The sequence below is a fragment of the Paramormyrops kingsleyae genome, chromosome 3, assembly GCF_048594095.1.
Source record: "Paramormyrops kingsleyae isolate MSU_618 chromosome 3, PKINGS_0.4, whole genome shotgun sequence".
NCBI classification, from domain to species: domain Eukaryota; kingdom Metazoa; phylum Chordata; class Actinopteri; order Osteoglossiformes; family Mormyridae; genus Paramormyrops; species Paramormyrops kingsleyae.
In genome coordinates, this window is record NC_132799.1 from 14,633,364 (window position 1) to 14,655,077 (window position 21,714).

At 43.3% G+C, this 21,714-nt stretch overlaps 2 protein-coding genes across 2 annotated transcripts in view; both read right to left on the reverse strand.

Moving 5' to 3' along the window:
• Positions 1 to 8,808, reverse strand: part of cdh23 (cadherin-related 23) — a 187,125-nt gene extending 178,317 nt beyond the window's left edge. The window contains exon 1 of the mRNA XM_072709700.1: positions 8,295 to 8,808. The gene's annotated coding sequence lies outside the window, so the exon portion shown is untranslated. The remainder of the gene's footprint in view (positions 1 to 8,294) is intronic.
• A 6,213-nt stretch (positions 8,809 to 15,021) lies between these two features.
• On the reverse strand, positions 15,022 to 16,064 carry LOC111839988 (uncharacterized). The gene has a single exon (XM_023804358.2). It carries the CDS (start codon positions 16,062 to 16,064, stop codon positions 15,033 to 15,035), a length of 1,032 nt encoding a protein of 343 aa, XP_023660126.2. The 3' UTR covers positions 15,022 to 15,032.
• Between the last annotated feature and the right edge of the window lie 5,650 nt (positions 16,065 to 21,714).

The window sequence follows — 21,714 nt, forward strand, 5'->3', positions numbered from 1 at the left end:
CAACCATGCCATGCTCAAAATTGCTTAAATCACCTTTCTTTCCCATTCTGACATTCAGTTTGGAGTTCAGGAGATTGTCTTGACCAGGACCACACCCCTAAATGCATTGAAGCAACTGCCATGTGATTGGTTGATTAGATAATTGCATTAATGAGAAATTGAACAGGTGTTCCTAATAATCCTTTAGGTGAGTGTAGATTAATAACGAACATTAGAGAACAAACATTATAATCATATAATGTTTATTAATGTTTGTTAATGTTCGAATGTTAAGGTATACGTACATGCAGCTTATGAATGCTCTATGAATGCATTATGAATGCATTATTCAATTCAATTCGATTTATTTTTATATAGCGCCTTTCAAAACAGAGTTGTCCCAAAGCGCTTTAATGATGCTGATGTTATGAATGCATTACATTATGAAGGTGCAGTTAATGTACTGTAAAGCATTACCCCATATTCTTTATGTGAAAATGTCACAAGGTCAATCACTCAAACTAAGAAAATATATATTCCAGGAAAAACAATTCTCAGATTGAGCCAATCACTTCCATCCCACAATAGACAGGAAGCACCTAAAAGTGAGCACACATCAAATGTGTCACATTTATAAGTGTGTTTGACAGTACAGTAAAACCAACCCCCTTAATTGTTTAGGTGGATTCTCCGTATTCCCAGCAGTAACTTAAAAACCCCGTGTGTCACTGGTTATGAATATGTAAATATCGATGGAAGGAAAACTCATCCTCATTCCTTTCTGTCGCTGTCCAGGCCATGATTCCTGTACTTCCTGTGCGTCATTTCATATAAAAGAGCCGTCATTCAGTGTCACTCTCCTTTTATTCTGAATATTAGCTTGGGTGCACTTGCACTTCTCTAGGGGTGAGAGGGTTATTTATGGTATATGAAGGGGAAAACATTAGGCACATTTTCTTTGGCATTTCTGGTTTACCGTTTAATGGAAAAACAAAAGCATGCATGATTCCATCCTTTTCATGGTTAAGGCCGATTAAACCCTGAAATCACCTGAAATATGTCTCTAGGGCCAGATTTGGGACCAATCAGCTGAAACATCAAACAACAAACACACCACAGTGATTCTTTGAATGACCTTTTGATATTTATACAACTAGATTTATCTGCTACATTTTTCAGTTGCTTACACTAAAACTTATGTAAACTATTTTTTTCCTCTATGAATATCCTCCTCTCTATTGTAACCTAAAGCTAATTTAGTTATTTGCCAGAGAAAAAAAAACACCAGACCTTTTTTCTCCTATTACTGCAGGTCAGTCTATTGTAGACCCCATTACAGTGCACGGGTCTGCCTTGTTTGCTGTTATTTTATTATTTATACTCGCAGCCACAGCAGTTCTTGCATATTCATGGACAGATCATAAGACAAACGTGGTTGTTTGAGTTCAGAACACCGCTTTGAGTTTAATCTGTATCATCTGGTACGATAAACAAGAACAACAACCCAGACCAAGAACCAAGACCAACCAAGAAAAACAACCAAGACAAACCCTTCAGATTCATAAACCTCCACAGCACAGACCACAAGATTTAATCTAGAGGCTAAAAAATATGATCATTATTATTATTATTTTAATGAAAACAGAGCCAATCATCTCAGATCTTCAGGGCTGGAAGTTTTATTCCCGACCCAGCGTAGCGTGGGTGGAGCTCGCATGCTCTCCTCATGTTCATAGGGTTTAATCTCTTGGTCCAAAACACATGGTCAACACTACGGCGAGCTCCAGCCAACATTTCGAGCACAATGCAGTTTTTATCATGGATGTAATATTTAAAAACGGAGCCTACAAAATTTTTTGTTCTCAATCAAAACATTTTGCCACAGTCTTGGCATGGTCACATCTGTCCATGTATAGATACGGCGATCCCCTGTCTAAAAGGTGAACTGCCAGCACTGCCTATAGTGTGTGTACCCAGTCACCCCCTGCTGGTGCCCGATGACAGGCTGCAGACCCCACCTCTGACCCTGACTAGGGTAACTGTTTAGAAGACGGATGTACGGGTTCAGAAACAGAAGCGACATATGTTGTGCATATTCCAGGATTGAGGTCAGGCATATATCCGGGGTCATACTGACTTGTATTTCAATGACGAGCAGCTGGACAGTCAGCGTGGTGAGGTGAAGGCCAGTCTGACTAACATCCACCCTAAAACCACCGTAAGTGTATGTAGCAGAGCCAAACAAAGCTCAGCTTCAGGGGCAATTAAGGTCTGCAGCCACGACCCTCCCCCTCCCCCTAAGCCGCAAGGGTGTCACTGTCATACGCCCTCAGCCATCAGCACCCATCCAGTTACACGTTTATCATACTTTTGTAGATGTCAGTTTAAAGTGGGGCTACACAAAGCAGAGTGCCTGAGACTTTTATCGCGTAATCACTGCTCCACGTTGGTGGTTTCTTGAGAATATCAGACATGGATCGATAAACCATCAGGAAAGGAGGCAAAAATGCAGGTGATATCCGTGATGGTAGCAGTAAGGCTTCCTCTGCATCCCCTCACCCCCGCCCCCCCACCCCGTCCATTTCATGGCATTCAAAGCGACAAACAGAACGGAGAAGTGACCTTTTTTATTTTCATAAAGACGCGCCGGCAGACGTAAAGAGGAGCTGATATCGCACGACAGGATGAACTTTAAACCACAGCTTCTGAGAGACGCATGCTGCGTGTTGACTGGTTTTGAATCCGTAAACGAACGGTAAACACACAGCAGACTGGTCAAAGCTCAGGGAGGGTACAAGCCTTACAGGGTCTCGCGGGGGTAGCACTCCCCCAGTGCGAACATACTTTAAGGGAAAAGGTTAGTTTCACCACAGCTTTCAGGCCAGGAATCCCAAAAAGATGATCTTTGTACGTCCTTCAAAACTCCTAGGCTAATTATAAAGCATTTAATCACTCATCAAACTCTCTATGCCCAACACGCCACTCCTACCTCATTCAGGTAACCATCTCCCACTCAACAGCAGGCTCACACAGATGATCAGTAACCACCCCCCCCCCCCTTACTGAGAGCATCAGGATCTTCCTCTAAGCCAAAATAAAGCAAAGCGCAAAGCACACCCCCTGCACCACAAGGTGCACCTTGAGACAGGAAACATTCACAGGGGCTGCCAGTCAGACACTGCAAGGCACGGTGGGGAACGATCATCACAGAGACTTGTCTCGTTGGCCAGTCACGTAGCAAACTGATAACATGGGGGGGGGGTTGCCACTCAATCCAACAGTGGACACTGACTTGCAAAAGCTTCTTCCTGCTCACCTATAGAGCTCGATTTGCTTCAAGTAATAAAGGCTGCAAATATTCCTCCAATTGCAGTTTTATACAAACAACCATAAATCTATTGACACAAAGATTACCCCGCTGTGTGAGGGAACAAAGGGCACAAATTGCTTGGCGTGTCTCTTTTGTGCCTTTCTGCATTGTCGCCCATCCCGCGGTGATGCCGCGCCGTGGACTAACCGTCCTGGGGAGGCGCGAGTCGGACGCCAGGAATTCAATAGCTAGCTGGTCATGTGACCGGCCATGAATGCCGCTGCCTTTGCTCTTTATGCCACTTCAATTATCCATTCGATTCCAGCGCTAAAATCCGGCTGCCCCCGCCCAACGTGGACACGCTTTAAGAGATCGGCAAACCGTAAACAGTAACATAGTAGCAATGTTGTATATGTCATTTTCCACCACCCTACGCTAAAATGCTGCACGTTATTTTGACAGCATTTTTGTTCATTTTGGCAAATACCAGTGACACCGAAGTCTCTGACCATGTAAGCAGCACCCCCCCCCCCCTTTATAACCGTTAGTCAAAATTACGGCTGAACACCAAGGCTGTTGCACTCAAGGCATCAGCGCCACCCAACCCCGGCTATTCGGTAAATTGGATTTTTTTTCAAACATTATTCAAAAAAAAAAAAAAAAAGAAGCAATCTTGAAATATTGTCTCAGCCCTGCGTGATTATTCACTGAATAATTCAGCAAATGTGTGGAGTCTGGTGGCCCCCGCTAAACTATTCATACGTTTGTGTGAAGCGCGATTATTCAGAAAGAGTGCTAGCTGTTTTCTCTCGTCTGATAAGTCGGCACGTTCAGATGGAGGAGAACCTGCAGAAAAGGGAGACTGCGGTAATCGGACTGGCTGCGAGGCCACGTGGGCGCAAAATATGCAAAACGTGTCTGGACACAAACAAAACGGTTAGATACGTGAAGCTATATTGGCATGAACCAACCAATAGAAAGAGAATAAGTGAGGTCATTAATTTGACTGAAATTTACATTGACAGATAGTTTTGGTGTGGCCCTACTCCTATCATCAACAGGTCTGTCTCACGCCGAGTTATGGTGCCGTCCTATGGAAGGAAAAGGTCCTGCTTTGATGTGGGAAAGTAATGTTCTTTCACTGTTTGAGATGCACACCTAAGAGTTGGTCTTGAACAAGGACTCGAGCCCAGAAATTACTGCAAGCTGTCCCAACTAGCCGATTAATAACCTTCCCGCATCTTCATGGAAGTTCGCACTTCTTACAAAGGTGCCTGACATGTCTGTGGTCAGAACCGGGATTTCTTAAGGTCGGCGGTGGGGGTTCTTCTGAGGCGAGGAGCTGAAGACCAAAGACCGTCAGTTCTGGAAGGCCATCTGTCCATGGCAACTTCATTAGAACTTCTCATCCTTGCTTTCACCAGTCGTTCTTCTTCCACGGTGATCATTCCATCACTCCATTTCTCCATCTCCTCATCTGTGTATTTTGGTTGCTAGGGTGATCTCTCCCCCCCCCCATCTCCAAGTGCTGACCTTGCCACAGGAGTACAAACGTTCCTATTGGCTGGAGTCAGCAGCCAACAGTAACCTGCATCTAAGCTCCTAAACAAAGGGGTCGATGACATGAACACATGCTCGATGGAGGACTGACCAGGGATGAAAGAACAAGGAGCGGGGAAGTGAATTAAAGAACTCTGGGGCAATTTACTCAGAAGCTACAAAAAAAGCAAGAAAAAAAATGTCCTTGCTAAATGTCATGGAATACGTAATGATACCACTCCAGCCAGTAATTTCCAATTTGGCCACAGAGGGATGAAAATTTCTTGGAAGAGGGTTTCTGGGGCTGTTCATGTTGACCATGTCTTTTTTAGTCGCACTGGTCTTTGTGCTGTAATTTTTCCCCTGTTGTTTCACATGCGAACCGCTGGGCATCAGAATCGCTTTCCAGCTGCGGGTCACTCATGCTGCTAACAAGTAGCATGCGGATTACCGCTGAAGATTTACCTATTTTCGACATCGTAGCTTATTGCTAAAAGTAACAATGATGGAATAAGAGCAGGAACATGTCACTGCACCTCTTACAGCACTGCTCCCATTTTCTTGGAGATGAAAAGTCTGAGGCAGTAATTATCTGAATTTTTTTTTTTTAGGGGGGAGGGGGGCACAAAACTATATACTGATGTATAGTTCTGCGATGGTCTAGAAGCTCAGTTTTATTTTTCCCTGCATTATTGCGACTTTAGTCGCGGAGTGTGCAGGACCCTCAGTAACCCTGAAGTAAGCCTGACTCAGTCCATGGTCTAAGCCAAGGCTGGGCAATCTAATCCAGAAAGGGCTGCTGTGTATGTGGGTTTCTGCTGCAACTCCCTAATTAGATTACTAATTAAAGGGCTGATTGGCTGAAGAGTCCTCACACCTGGGTTTGAGCAGCTGACCTAAAGGTTATCCCTAAAATCTGCATACACACCGGCCCTTTGCGGATAAGATTGCCCACCCCTGGTCTAAACTCACCTCTTCCCCATTTCACGCTCTACCTGTCCTGACCGACCGCGCACAGCTGATACAATGACCTCAGGATGAACAGGGGGGAGAGACCATGGGACAAGGGGTTGCAAAGGGGCGGTAAGCTGGGGAATTTTGGAAATACTCCAAGTTGGAAACTTTCCATGGGAATTACCAGAAATAAATGGGAACCAAGGGAAAAGTCCCAAAATTCTGCAACCCTAATGGGACGATATGGAAACCAAAATGCGGTTGGTCGAGGCGACCCCCCCCCCCCAAATCACTACCCCCACTCCAGGAAAAGCAGACGACTCCATCATTGTAATCGGTAATCCATCACCATATTCCTGACATGCCTTTAAAACGTTTTTCCTCTCCGCCCTTATTTTGGGGTGGGTTACTACGGCAGCCAGAGAGGGACATACCCGGTAACCAGTTGTTAGAAGCAGGTCTTTGAAAATGAATAGAAAAGTTCAAAAAAATCACACTGACGCATTGAAGTGCACTGCGGTCCAATCCATCAATGCGGACAGGAGCCCCTGACTTTCACAGCCGCAGGCAGCATCGTGGTCAAAAAAAAATCTGACTAATAACTGAAGGACTGAAGGTTTAAATCCAAAGACGGCCTTATTTGACCAGAATGACTTTAGAGAAGAAAAAGTTGGGAACAAAAGTGTTTACCAAGCATCTATCCATAATATAAAATACATACGCATATATACATAATCCTACAGGCAACATTCAGGGAGGGAATTCTCATTTCATTGGTCTGATTTTGGACCTTCTCTCCTTAACATGGAAGCCATTAATTACCAATCACTGTACAGAGGACCAGTGTATACAAATATATACACAAATATATAAACAAAGTTTCCTCTTTGGCTTCGCTTATATTGACTACAAATGTACAAACATTTTGCTGTAACAGGATCTTTCTGCTTTGAAAATATGTTCAAGCACTGAAAATGCATAATCATAAAAAAGACGTATACATGAACAGTGAGTGAGAATACATTCCTGAACAGGATATCTGGGGCTGATGGTTAGGACAAGTGGAATACAGTATATGTATGTATGTGTGTGTGTCTTTCTGTAATGTTCATGTGTTTAGGGTCCGGTGCATTAGTTTTACTGCCTACAATAGTTATATTGTAACTATTCTTTTGCTCAATATCTACTCCGTGAGACTGATTAATTATCGAGTCACTTACAATGAAAGGTGATATTTGCAGGCACGGTTTTATGCTGGACCTGTCTCAAGACAAATGCCGCTTGCTTTAGGTAGGGATTTTCTGCCTTCAGCCCACTGCGCTCTAATAGGGAAACTCTGGTAGATAATTCTCACCTGGACTGAAACAGACAGATCCTCCGCTTACCGAGTTTCGACGGACAAACTGTAGCCGTGGAGATCTTTTGCAGTAACGGGCTCACGTGGATTTGATGGTGAATCACGCAAACCCTGTCATGCTAGCTGAGAGCAACTGATCTCACTTGAAAAGCAAAACCGACCTGTTTACTCAGACACGCCAACTGACAAATTCTATCTCAGACACGTGTTATCACTCAAACACGCATTAATTAAAACAAACGTATCCATCAAATGACAAGTCTTCAATATTCTTACCCATATAAGCATTTAATTCCAGACCCTCAGAAAATCCCTCTTTAAGCTGTTCCATCCGTCCCGATGAAACCCTATGACGTACACAGGGGCTCACCGGGACCCAGATCAGCACCCCAGCCCGGCGATCAGCCCGTTCAGGTGACGGGTATTAATAAATAAGCACTAAGCACAGCCGGCTGGTCACCCGAGCCGGCCGCCGGGACCTGATCCCACACGCACATGCAGGCATCTCTACGGCACCGCTGCGTCTCTGAAACAGGTGCCATTCGCTAAAAAACGCCCCTAACCCTACACTAAACATGAAACACTGCACCTTAATGTTACCTCCCCCTCACTACAGCCGAGACCCCGTTTGCCATCAATTCTCCATAATTAATTAGCAAGTATGAATTCAGTCCTCTAATCGGGATTACATCTGCACGATCCCCGATACTTACTCGGCTTCGTTGATAATAACGATGATAATGGTGCTGAATCATATCAATTAACTTCGGAGGCCGGATAAACGTGCTGCTTTTAAAGTTAAATGGATGTGCAGACACTCTCCCAATACCAAGTAAAAAGGATGTCACTTTTAGGAACTATCGTATGTATGAGATAAGTGAATATACAGATCATTGGTAATGATATTCAGCAAGTTTAATTCTCCACCACAAGCAGATCCCATTCGTTTAAAATGACTAAACGATCCTTCTTTTACCCTATGCTGCGCGCTCATAATTATCGCCCATAACCGGGCAGCTCCGACTTTATCAACACGGTAAGGAAGCGCACTGCTGCGGAAAAAGGCGCAGAAAAGCCGCCCTGGCGAAAACGACCCTCCCCTCCCCTCTGGAAGCGTGTCAGATTAAGCAAAACGCGATTCCTGCGGGACCTTACCTGCCTCGTCGGGGATCTCAGTGTTTGGAGGCTCGGCTGTTGGTCCAGCTGTCTTCCGATGAGAGGAGCAGAGGAGAGGAGAGGTATTCCTTTTTGGCACCTCTCTCCCTCACTCCCCCTCCCTCTTTCCACTCCCCCCCGATCCAGCTCTTCTGTGTTCTCTTCACAGTGAATAACCTAGAAATTCCTATACAAGCACGTCTATCTCACTTATAATTAATGCCCACCCCCACAACAGCCGGCGCACCTTCGGATTTTAACGTTTCTTAAGTCTTCTTATTCCACAGTTTGGAACCGCACTGCTGTCGGACTTTTCGGTGCGTCTGAGCACCATCGCTGCGCATTGAATAAACAAAGAAATATTAATTAAAATAATCAAGACCCGCTTGGCAGCCAATCGCTGCTCTTCCGCCGAAGACTGCTCAACCTGAGAGCCGGACTCCGGGATGGGCGAAGCTCGCTAAACAGCCCTCAGTCCGTGAAGAAAACACTTTATAAAGTTTTTGGCTCATATAGGCTTACTCAAGTTATCACGATTATGCATACAAATTAATAACTTGGGACCGATGTGGTGTCTATTGTGAAAAATTACATTGTATCTGACAATGAGTAAGAAAGCAAGGTAGGAAATGTAACGTTGTTACTAAAATTGTTTCTGCCACTCTTTTTTGCACCAAAATATTCAGCAGTATTGGGCTTCGTTTGCGCTCTTCTAACCTCCTGGCTGTCGATATTAGGAAGCACTCGCCTGCCCTCTAGCGGACATTTCTGCGAACAGCCAATCCAGTAACTGCTCGATTGTAACCCATTTCAGGGGGATCCGCGTAAATATGAGATTTTAGTCCTATTATCATTATTATAACATTTATTCTGGCTAAAGTGTAATACAATTTACAAAGGATTCCAATTAGTCAAACCAGAGATGGGAGAAGTGAAAGAGAAGCGTTATTTGGTTTCTCATAAAAATGCAAGCGAACGTTTAATATAACACTTCGCTCCAAGAAATTGAAGCTTGTAATAACATTACAGTCTGCTTTTATCGAAAAGGCAAATTGTCTGCAAATTAAAAGGACTGAAGCAGTATACTGGTAGAATAAAGGGCGCTCACAAATGTACGTAGTATCACTGCCATCTAGCGTTCGCCAGTCAATATTGCGGTAAGAATATTAGCAGGTGGTGCCACGCTGTACAAATTCCTTTAACGATTGATTTGTTTAACACGACTGTCCGCATTATTTGGAAGCACAATATAATTAATTGTAATTTTATAGTTTTACAAATAAATGCACAAAGTATCAGGTGTATATAGACTTTTTAATAAGAGAACAATTTAAAAGAATATGAAGATGGTCCTTTCATCTGTTCTAACATTACTTGCTAAAAGACTATAGCCTTTTTTCAGGGAATCAGTTGATAAAAAAAACAGTTTTTTCAAAAACTGAGGACACTTAGTGCCGGAGATATCGTGCAGAACGTGATGGTATCCAACAAATCAGTAAAGTCACTGTTTAACCTAAGGCATCAGCAGGACTGGCCATACCCTTTCGGAAGCCCTAGGCAAAGCTTTACTTAGGAGTTTGGTCCCCCCCCCCGCCCCCGCCCCCGCCCCCGCCAAGAAAACTGCTTCCTCCACACCACAGGTAGTGCGGGGGCCCTAATCGACTGCCTATATATAGCTAGAGCTTTGATGTAGCGTCGTTGATGTCAGAGGACAGTCGCAAAAGAAATGAATGGATCAGGATTTACGAATTTAGAAAAAGGCATTTACAACTGAATGACGTTTTTATCCTTTTTGTACATAGCATCACTGTCTAAATCTTTTTCATCCAGAGACCAATTTTAGTGTAACTGTAGCACCATCTAGCGTTTGGTGATGGCTGTTGCATTCCTGACCCAGAAAAGCATCAGGAATACGGACTCATTTCCCGCAGCGATACGGAGAGAACATGCGACCTGCACGTGTTAGACGCGAACCTCGATCCTATAGGTGAGCAGCCCCCAATTTACTCCAAGACAACTGTATTAAGTGTGACTGATTCTTGACTACAGCAGGTCAACACTAAATGATCTAATGGTTCATAAAACCAAGATAACTGGCGTGTTTGGGGTAGACACGGGGTGTAAGGTAATGAACAATAATAATAATATAAAAAAAAATATATTTTTTTTTTCTTGCCTCACAGAGTAAATTTGTATAACCTAATTTATTGTCCACAACTTGAAATCTTTCAGTTGTAAGCAAATTACCCATCGTCACTTTAAAAATGACGACCATAGTCATCTCTCTTCTACTTACTGGGTCCATAATGTATATGGTGCAGGTATATGTACATGGTGCAGGTATATGTACGTGGTGCAGGTATACATATATAGTGCAGGTATATGTACATGGTGCAGGTGTACATATATAGTGCAGGTATATGTACATGGTGCAGGTATACATATATAGTGCAGGTATATGTACATGGTGCAGGTATACATATATAGTGCAGGTATATGTACATGGTGCAGGTATACATATATAGTGCAGGTATATGTACATGGTGCAGGTATACATATATAGTGCAGGTATATGTACATGGTGCAGGTATACATATATAGTGCAGGTATATGTACATGGTGCAGGTATACATATATAGTGCAGGTATATGTACGTGGTGCAGGTATACATATATAGTGCAGGTATATGTACGTGGTGCAGGTATACATATATAGTGCAGGTATATGTACATGGTGCAGGTATATGTACATGGTGCAGGTATACATATATAGTGCAGGTATATGTACATGGTGCAGGTATACATATATAGTGCAGGTACTGTATATGTACATGGTGCAGGTATACATATATAGTGCAGGTATATGTACATGGTGCAGGTATACATATATAGTGCAGGTATATGTACATGGTGCAGGTATACATATATAGTGCAGGTATATGTACGTGGTGCAGGTATACATATATAGTGCAGGTATATGTACATGGTGCAGGTATACATATATAGTGCAGGTATATCTACATGGTGCAGGTATACATATATAGTGCAGGTATATCTACATGGTGCAGGTATACATATATAGTGCAGGTATATGTACATGGTGCAGGTATACATATATAGTGCAGGTATATGTACATGGTGCAGGTATACATATATAGTGCAGGTACTGTATATGTACATGGTGCAGGTATACATATATAGTGCAGGTATATGTACATGGTGCAGGTATACATATATAGTGCAGGTATATGTACGTGGTGCAGGTATACATATATAGTGCAGGTATATGTACGTGGTGCAGGTATACATATATAGTGCAGGTATATGTACGTGGTGCAGGTATACATATATAGTGCAGGTATATGTACATGGTGCAGGTATATGTACATGGTGCAGGTATACATATATAGTGCAGGTATATGTACATGGTGCAGGTATACATATATAGTGCAGGTACTGTATATGTACATGGTGCAGGTATACATATATAGTGCAGGTATATGTACATGGTGCAGGTATACATATATAGTGCAGGTATATGTACATGGTGCAGGTATACATATATAGTGCAGGTATATGTACGTGGTGCAGGTATACATATATAGTGCAGGTATATGTACGTGGTGCAGGTATACATATATAGTGCAGGTATATCTACATGGTGCAGGTATACATATATAGTGCAGGTATATCTACATGGTGCAGGTATACATATATAGTGCAGGTATATGTACATGGTGCAGGTATACATATATAGTGCAGGTATATGTACGTGGTGCAGGTATACATATATAGTGCAGGTATATGTACATGGTGCAGGTATACATATATAGTGCAGGTATATGTACGTGGTGCAGGTATACATATATAGTGCAGGTATATGTACGTGGTGCAGGTATACATATATAGTGCAGGTATATGTACATGGTGCAGGTATACATATATAGTGCAGGTATATGTACATGGTGCAGGTATACATATATAGTGCAGGTATATCTACATGGTGCAGGTATACATATATAGTGCAGGTATATCTACATGGTGCAGGTATATCTACATGGTGCAGGTATATGTACATGGTGCAGGTATACATATATAGTGCAGGTATATGTACATGGTGCAGGTATACATATATAGTGCAGGTATATGTACATGGTGCAGGTATACATATATAGTGCAGGTATATGTACATGGTGCAGGTATACATATATAGTGCAGGTATATCTACATGGTGCAGGTGAGGACCATGTGCATGTAGACTATATGGCCAAAAGTTTGAGGGACACCAGCTTGTCCAAAACCTCATTCTAAAACCAAGGGTATTAATATGAAGTTGGTCGACGTTTTGTTGCTATAATAGCATTTAATCATTGAGGAAAGCTTTCCACTAAATGTTGGGACATTGCTGGTGGGATACTCAGGTTGAGTGTTGGTGTTAGATTATCACGTCCCTTTCTGTGAGTTTGTGTGGCCACATGACAGCTGAGCTGAAATCTGCTCCCAGACCTTTTGACCTTCACAGTCAGTTCCCTTGTGGCTGATCTGGGCAGCTCTAGCAGGGCAGAAATGCAAACTGACTCATTAGAAAGACAGCATTCTGTGAGGCTGCCAAGTGGAAAGTCACTAACCTCTTCTGTACAACCACCCATTCCACTGTCAGTGTTTGTTGCCAGAAATTACGTGATTGTGTGCTTAATTATAGATCTGTGTCAGCAATGGCCGTGGCTTAACTAGGAAATCCCTAATTGTAATGTCTGCATATTTTTGGTCATATAGTGGAGGTTTCCTTAAAAACCCAGACCTTCAGCTTACCTGGTCACCATCTCCTGGATTATTTATACAAAGTTTTGCTGCATCACTAGAGCACAAAATGGAATTAGCTCAACTACACAACAATAATATAAAAACATCTAAAAACCATACTGTACCACATTTAAATTCTGACTACTTAATTAGCTGAAGCGTAACATCCGAAGCTATAAATACAGAGAAGTCTGGACTGCCATTTACCACAGTTTTACTATACTCTGGGGTATTCACTGTAGAAGCACAGCCATGTTGCGGGTACTGGCCATGGTGTAATACTGTGTAATGCTCCTTATGGAAGTTCTCCTTTGCTAGTGACAAAATTCTGAAGATTTAGAATGAAGAGGCTTATGATGGAAGACCAGGTGGTGTTTCACAAAGCAGTAAGAGTTTAGGTAAGGAGCATTCCTTTTGGACAATCATGACTTTGAGCTTAAGTTAACCCAGCTAACTGAGAAATCTTACTTTGCAGAACATCCCACCCCCCAAGTGGATATGGACACAGATCATCTCACCAAGCCTATAAATCTTATCTCTATGCTGAAGTGTGAGTGGAACTTTATTAAAAAAGTGAGAAAACATACGTGGCCCTTAGCAAAAATACTAAATATAACTCAAAAAAATAAATATGAATACAGAAAACCAAACCCATCCATCCATTTTTGCAGACAACTAATCTGGTGCAGGGGCGTGGTGCAAACGAATGCATATCAGGGTTTATTAATAACCCCACTTGGTGCGCAGTCGTCTGTCCTCTTCAGAACACAGAACTTTTGCTCTAATATAGGGTTTTTTACATGAATTTGCAATGCAGATCCTCATATCTCGCCCAAGGACGTCTGCCCGCTCACAGGGCTCCTGTTAGAAACAGCGAAAGCCTTTCCAGCTACAAATTAGACCCTTCTCTGGGTGCAGTGCCATCCGGTCCCATGAGGCCTGGCTCTTTAGCTCTCGCCATTTAGACAATACCCAGAAAAAGGCACCTATCGATTAATGCGCACCGAAGCGTCCTCTTCGTGCAGAGATCGGCGTTTCATAAAGCGAGGAGCCGTCACAGAGCATTACCTGGCCCTACTTGTTTACGGCTCCTCATAGCCGATGCCTTCATGCAAAGTAATTTAAGACTTACATTCATTACTGGGGCAGTGCAGTGGCATGCACTCTTGCCTCACACCTCTAAAACTTGGGTTCAAGTCTCCGCCTTGGCCCTGTGTGGGGAGGTTCAATGTTGTCCCTGTGTCGTTGTGGGGTTTCCCCTGTGTCGTTGTGGGGTTTCCCCTGTGTCGTTGTGGGGTTTCCCCTGTGTCGTTGTGGGGTTTCCCCATATACTGTGCTTCCCCCAAAGGTTAACTGGAGATTGCAAACTGCCCATGTGTGTATGTGTGAGTGTGCCCGCTGGTACCCTGGGTTACCCCCTGCCTTGTGCCCATAGCTTCTGAGATAGTCGTGGGGGGTCCAGAGCCTAATAGGACAAAGAGGACAAATGGATGGATATACAAGGGGGATGTTCTGACTAGAGAAATTCAGGTTAAGTATCTTGCTGGAAAGCACCACAATGTGGGTCCCTCCTGGGTTCCAAACTGGCAACATTCACACTAAACGACCAAACCTTTAACCACTGCACCTCCTACTGCTCAACCCTGGACACAAGGCCAATACACAACAGCTCCCACTTATATGAAAATCAGCAGGTTCATCAGTCCAAATCTCTTATAGGTCAAGCACAGGTGATGCGACTGAAGTGATTGGCCAGGTGAGACAGCCGCCTCGGATGCAGCAAGAGTGCAAAGTTTACAGATTTTGGCAAAGGACTGATATAATACACAGATTTTACCCAGTTATTAGTGCATTGATTGGCCTGCATTGCCCATCAGAAGGGACATATTACTGTCCTCTCATTTACATAGCTGATATTACTCAGTCAGGTAGCAATTTATTTACATTTATGCACCTTAAGAGTTGATAAGTGTCGAAAAGCCCTTTCACACCGTGTGCATGTGTATGGTTTTACACCAGTGTGAATTCTCTGGTGCCTCTTCAGAAGGGCAGAGTCCTTGAAGCTCTGTCCGCATTCGGCGCAGCAGACCGGCCGGAAGTCCGTGTGTACCTGCTGGTGTCTCTTCAGGTAGATGGCATGACAGAAACTCCTGCCACACTCCAGGCAGGTGTATGGTTTCTCCCCAGTATGGAGCTTCTCGTGCATCTTCAGGGCATTCAGGTGACTGAAGTCTCTCCCGCAGTGAGTGCACCGGTACGGCTTCTCTCCCGTGTGAGTGCGCTGGTGGATCCGCAGGTATCTGGCGGTTTTAAAAGTCTTCTCGCATTCGCCACATGGGAAAGGCCGCTCTCCGGAGTGGATTCTCTCGTGTTCCTTCAGGTTCCCCTGCAGACTGAAGCTTTTCCCGCACAGGGTACACATGAACGGCTTCTCTCCTGTGTGAGTCCTCTGGTGATCTTTGAGGCCCGCTCCACTAGTGAAACACTTGTCGCACTGAGTGCATTTGTACGGTCTCTCTCCCGTGTGAATCCGCTGATGCAGTGTCAGTGACAGCGAGTGGCAGAAAGCCTTACTGCACACGGAGCAGCAGAACGGCTTCTCTGTGTAATGTACTGCCCGGTGTTTCTGAAGATCATAAAAACTCTTTCCGCACTCTCCGCAGCGTGATTTCTTCCTTTTCACGGGGGCATCTTCCTCGTGACTCCGGAGATGCAGCTTCAGGTTAGATGGGTCGCTGCGGTTCTTTTGGGTTTGGGGACTGCGCCGCAGTCCTCTTTCCGCAAGTGCAGGCCACGCGTGGCCAAGCTCTTGCCGAATGTGGTTCTCTTTGTGCGCTTGAAGATGTGTCACGCATCTAAACAGCCTCTGGCACAAAGAGCAGCAGTAAGGGCCACCGTCCTTCTCGAAAACGGCCTGTTCAGGGGCTTCCGTTTTAATCTCATGGGATATCAGACCTGGCGTTTCCATTTTCAGCTGTGCAGAACTTACAGCCAGGTGATTTCAGACATCCGCACAAATACCGACACTCAGCACCTGACTCTGTTGCATCAGTTCTCTCACTCCAAAGTAAGATCTATCCTTTTCAGCTTGTCCTAGTCACAGTAAGCCCGGTCTTGCTTGATAGTGACGATCTTCACACTGATCCCTGGAAGGGGAGGGAAAAAAATTAACATATGTGCACAAAGTAGCTTAAAAGAGAACACTGTAAAACACAAGCAGCAGCTGCTAACCAGCACGACTGGGTCACCACATGTTCATCAGGGGTGTCAGCCCTCTGACACCCCTGTGAAAGGTCATGTGACAGTATATCTAGCTAACTCAACTCAGAGGCTGACCAGCAGGAAGCAGAATGATTGATTAGTTAGTTTAGGGATCAATTCAATGGTAGTATGTTTGACAGACTCAACTCAATGGCCAGATAACAGTTTACCATTATCTAGTACAATGCAACCAATCTCCTAGTTTAAAAAAGTATAGAAATGCTGTGTTTCACTTCTACCAAATTTACCGTAGGTAGCAAGTTCAGATAACCAAGAAGTAATCAAATTTATGTTTTTATGTGTTATTTATTAGTTGTGTAGGAAAAATTAGCAAGTAATTTTTATGTCTCCACCCATGTGTGGGGAAATTAAATTTTAATCATTTTTTGATGATGATTATTAACTAACTGTTATGCAGAATGGTTGGTTCCTCCTAACTCAATTGCAGAATCCCCGGGAGTCTGTTAATGTGAGACTTACATGGGATTCACTAATTACCAGTATGGCTTAGTAACCTGGGTTAGAAGGCTCGTCCACAGAGCTGCATTACCAGGTAATGTAAACGTTTGGTAGCGATGCTCTTGTCATGGCCGTTTAGAGAGACAATCGCGATATTTTCAGACGAGCTTGAGGTTTCAGCTCGCACAGAGGCAGGGACTATTGCGAGCGCTCCATGAATGGAGGCTGAAGTTGTATGAAAGGCATACATTTATTCCTAACACTATACTGACATAAGACGGACATTACACTTAATATAAACAACAAACACAAAATAACAGAATAGAACAAAACAAAACAGAATGCAGTGTTTTCCCTATACCATTATATTATTTTAATTTTATTTTCTGTATAGCGCCAGATCACAACAGCAGTCATTTAAGGTTACCTTTCCTATAGAACATGTCTATACATTATCGTTTTATTAAACAAACTAAACAGCCTTATGTTATTTATCTTATTTACATAACAGCTTGTCGCGCGTTTACAATTCTCCTCTGCTCTATGTATCGCGCGTGGCGGGGTTCTGCCCCGATGCGTGCGCACAGACACGTGCGCGCACACACAAGTGAGCACACCCCCACCAGCGGACAGAGCGCGCGCATCGGAAAATATGTCGCGTCAACCACCCGGTCAGCAGTGTAAACTGTGAGAGGGACTTGTCAGCCATGAACAGGGTAATAAATACGTTTCACAATGGGATTTTCTGCTTTAAACCATCACTATTTTAAGCTATCAGGTCACTAAAGCCTAACAGTTAATGTATTTGCAGGTCAAGACAAAGACCCGCAAGAGACTGCAAGGAGACCACCTTCCAGCCTGCATGCGGATCTCAATAAATGGGCCAGACGTTTCTGACGTCCCATATCAAATGTTCTTCCAGAAGTCCAGAAAGATACACTGCAGTGACAAAAACTGCACACTTTGAGGATAATTGTCATAAAAAGAAATGTTCTGATGTTTAGTTATTATATTGACTGCTTTCATTAAAAGAAACAAATCAACACCATGAATGAATCCTGTCGGTGTCCGTCTGCACCCCCCCGGAATGTACTATGAAAATGCAGTTACTAGATTTAAATGCATAACCTTAAGAGGGAAATACTGTTCTGCAAAGCAAGCACAGTTTCTGGAAACACAATCTTAAAATTATAAAGCAGATTAAACTGAACAGCTTCGGTTGTTAAAATGAATGTTAGTTGGTTTACTTGGAATGGTGGCACTCAGGAAGGCGCGGCGTTTGGAGCGGTTGTTAGCGTGGGGCCCCTTGGATTCTCTCTCCTTGTGCAGCTGTAAGGTGAAAGGCTTTGTCTTGGGGTTGCAGTTCTCTGTCGGGTAGCAGGCCGTCACCGGCAGGCTTCAGGACGGGCTTCTCTACTGGGCTTTGCGGTGTTCTGGTGGTTTCTTGGTGGTTTTCTGGAGGGCTTCGCCTGTGTGAATCTGAGGCGCCAGGTTTTATGGTCTAAAGTTCATGAATATGGATGACCAGGAACCTGACCCCTGAACCAATGGCTGGCCATCTAGTTGGCGGGCTTTCAGAGGGGTGTCTGTCGCAGTCCTTCTGGTATTTACGACTAGGCTGATGCCACTTTACCAATGATTTTCATTAAATGGGTGTAACTTTTGGTACATACAATTTCATGATGAGCACTGACCAGATTTGAATTCAGGAGCGATTTTCCATCAGTTTGACACCAAACAATGCCATACCTCATACAATTTGGATTAATTACTTAACAATTTCTTACATTGTGTCTTACATGTTAATAACTCACGTCAGTATACAGTATAGGTGGTTAGTGTTGCACATAACCAGATGTTGCCACTTTGGGTGAGTTGCACAGACATTACATTACATTACATATTCACATCCAAACAGCACATGTTAACCCTAGACAGGCGTGGCCGTTAGTTTGTTGGAAACCCAATTTCAATAAAACATCTGAAAACGACATATTATGGTCGGTGTGGCTAATTCCAATGATCTGCTCTCCCGGATTGATAATATCCACATAAATTCAGTCATTTAACATAGAGGACAAAGAAGTGCTAACAGACCACAAAGATCAGATAAGGGCTGAGAGAGGAATGCAAAAAAGGGGGGGGTTGTTAGACAAAGAAAGAAAAGCCCTCTGACAGGTAGGAGACACTATACATATAAGATACTTGGGCACATAATTTAACTTTCAGGATTCCTCTGGAATATCCAGATGGGAGCATATATGCAGGGGTAGCTATACATATATATTTATCCATATCTATATACAGTAAGGTTCAAGTGAGCAGGGTGATACTATATAGGTGATACTCTGTGAGACACGGTTATAACGGTGGCACACAAACACTAAGATTGTCTAAGGACACAAGCATAACCTATCTGGATATTGAGACTAGCAATAACAAATAAACACATATACAGAGTATACACAGGCCAAACTTAAAAGAGAACTTTCTTTAGGGCAGGGGTCTCAAACTCCAGTCCTGGGGGGCCGGAGCCCTGCACAGTTTTTGGTTCACCCTCAATTAACACACCTGATTCAACTCCTTGTGCTAATTACCATAGAGCTCATAAGCTAAATCATTTGTGGTGGAACAGGGAAAGAGCTGAGCTACACAGGGCTCCGGCCCCCCAGGACTGGAGTTTGAGACGCCTGCTTTAGGGTGTTGGGTGAGTCTGTGGTTTGTAAGGCGGGATGGAAAAGGGGGGGAGGGGGTGCCAAGTTGAGGAACCCCCGTCCTTGAGGCCCATTCTGCTGTCCGTAGGTCCCTAAATCTTTGGCCCATAAAAGTTGGAATGTTGGCCTCCCTTGTTGTGTGTGTGTGTGTGGGGGGGGTCACTAACCCCCCCTTTGTGCCTAAGCCAACGAGTACCTCTCATACCAGGCTGGGCCTTATCTCAGGCTTCCAAACCTCTGGCCATAAAACCTGGAATCGCAGCTCTGGCGTATGCATGTGTGAGATCCTACAGCTGTGTAGAACAACATACATCTATCATCACTCATAACCACGGCACAGGGACCAACGTAACTACATTACACACATACTGTACAAGACATATTATACACATACATTACACACATACAAGACATATTATACACATACATTATACACATACAAGACATATTATACACATACATTATACACATACTGTACAAGACATATTATACACATACATTATACACATACAAGACATATTATACACATACATTATACACATACTGTACAAGACATATTATACACATACATTATACACATACAAGACATATTATACACATACATTACACACATACTGTACAAGACATATTATACACATACATTATACACATACAAGACATATTATACGCATACATTACACACATACAAGACATATCATACACATACATTATACACATACAAGACATATTATACACATACATTATACACATACAAGACATATTATACACATACATTATACACATACTGTACAAGACATATTATACACATACATTATACACATACAAGACATATTATACACATACATTACACACATACTGTACAAGACATATTATACACATACATTATACACATACAAGACATATTATACACATACATTACACACATACAAGACATATCATACACATACATTATACACATACAAGACATATTATACACATACATTATACACATACTGTACAAGACATATTATACACATACATTACACACATACAAGACATATTATACACATACATTATACACATACTGTACAAGACATATTATACACATACATTATACACATACAAGACATATTATACACATACATTACACACATACAAGACATATTATACACATACATTACACACATACAAGACATATCATACACATACATTATACACATACAAGACATATTATACACATACATTATACACATACCAGAATCAGAATCAGAATCAGAATCGGGTTTATTGCCAAGTACGTTCACACATACAAGGAATTTGCTTTGATGGTTGGTGCCAGAGATGTGGAGGTAGATATATCAGTATATAAATATATAATATAAATAAAATGTACATTGGGTATGTTCAGGGTGGAATATATACATATGTAACATACTTGAGTTAGGATGGGGAAATGGGATTTGAGTGAGTGTTCCTGGCCTTATTGATGAGGCGGGCCGCGGTGGGGAAGAAACTGTTCTTATGCCGTGATGTTTTGGTCCCAATGGACCGCAACCTTCTGCCAGAGGGAAGAGTCCGAAGGAGTTTGTGACCAGGGTGAGAGGAATCGGCCATAATCCTTCCTGCCCTTTTCAGAGCCTTGGACTCGTACAGGTCCTGTAGAGGTGGAAGGTTGCAGCCGATTGTCTTCTCAGCGGAGTGGATGATGCGCTGTAGTCTGCTCTTGTCCTTAGCAGTGGCAGCAGGGTACCAGACAGTGATGGAGGTGGTGAGAATGGACTCAATGATGGCAGTGTAGAAGTGCACCATCATAGACTTGGGCAGACTGAACTTCTTCAGCTGCCTTAGGAAGAACATTCTCTGTTGGGCTTTTTTAGTGAGAGAACAGGTGTTCATCTCCCACTTAAGGTCCTTGCTGATCGTGGTGCCCAGAAAGCGGAAGTACTCCACAGCGGTGACTGGTGAGCCGAGCAGGGAGATGGGTAGAGGTGGGGCAGAGCTTCTTCTGAAGTCCACAGTCATCTCAACTGTCTTCAGGGAGTTGAGCTCAAGGTTATTCCCGTTGCACAAGGACACCAGGTGATCAATCTCCTGCCTATAGGCAGACTCGTCCCCATCAGAGATGAGTCCGATGAGGGTGGTGTCGTCTGCAAATTTCAGGAGCTTGACAGACGGGTGGGTGGAGGTGCAGCTGTTGGTGTAGAG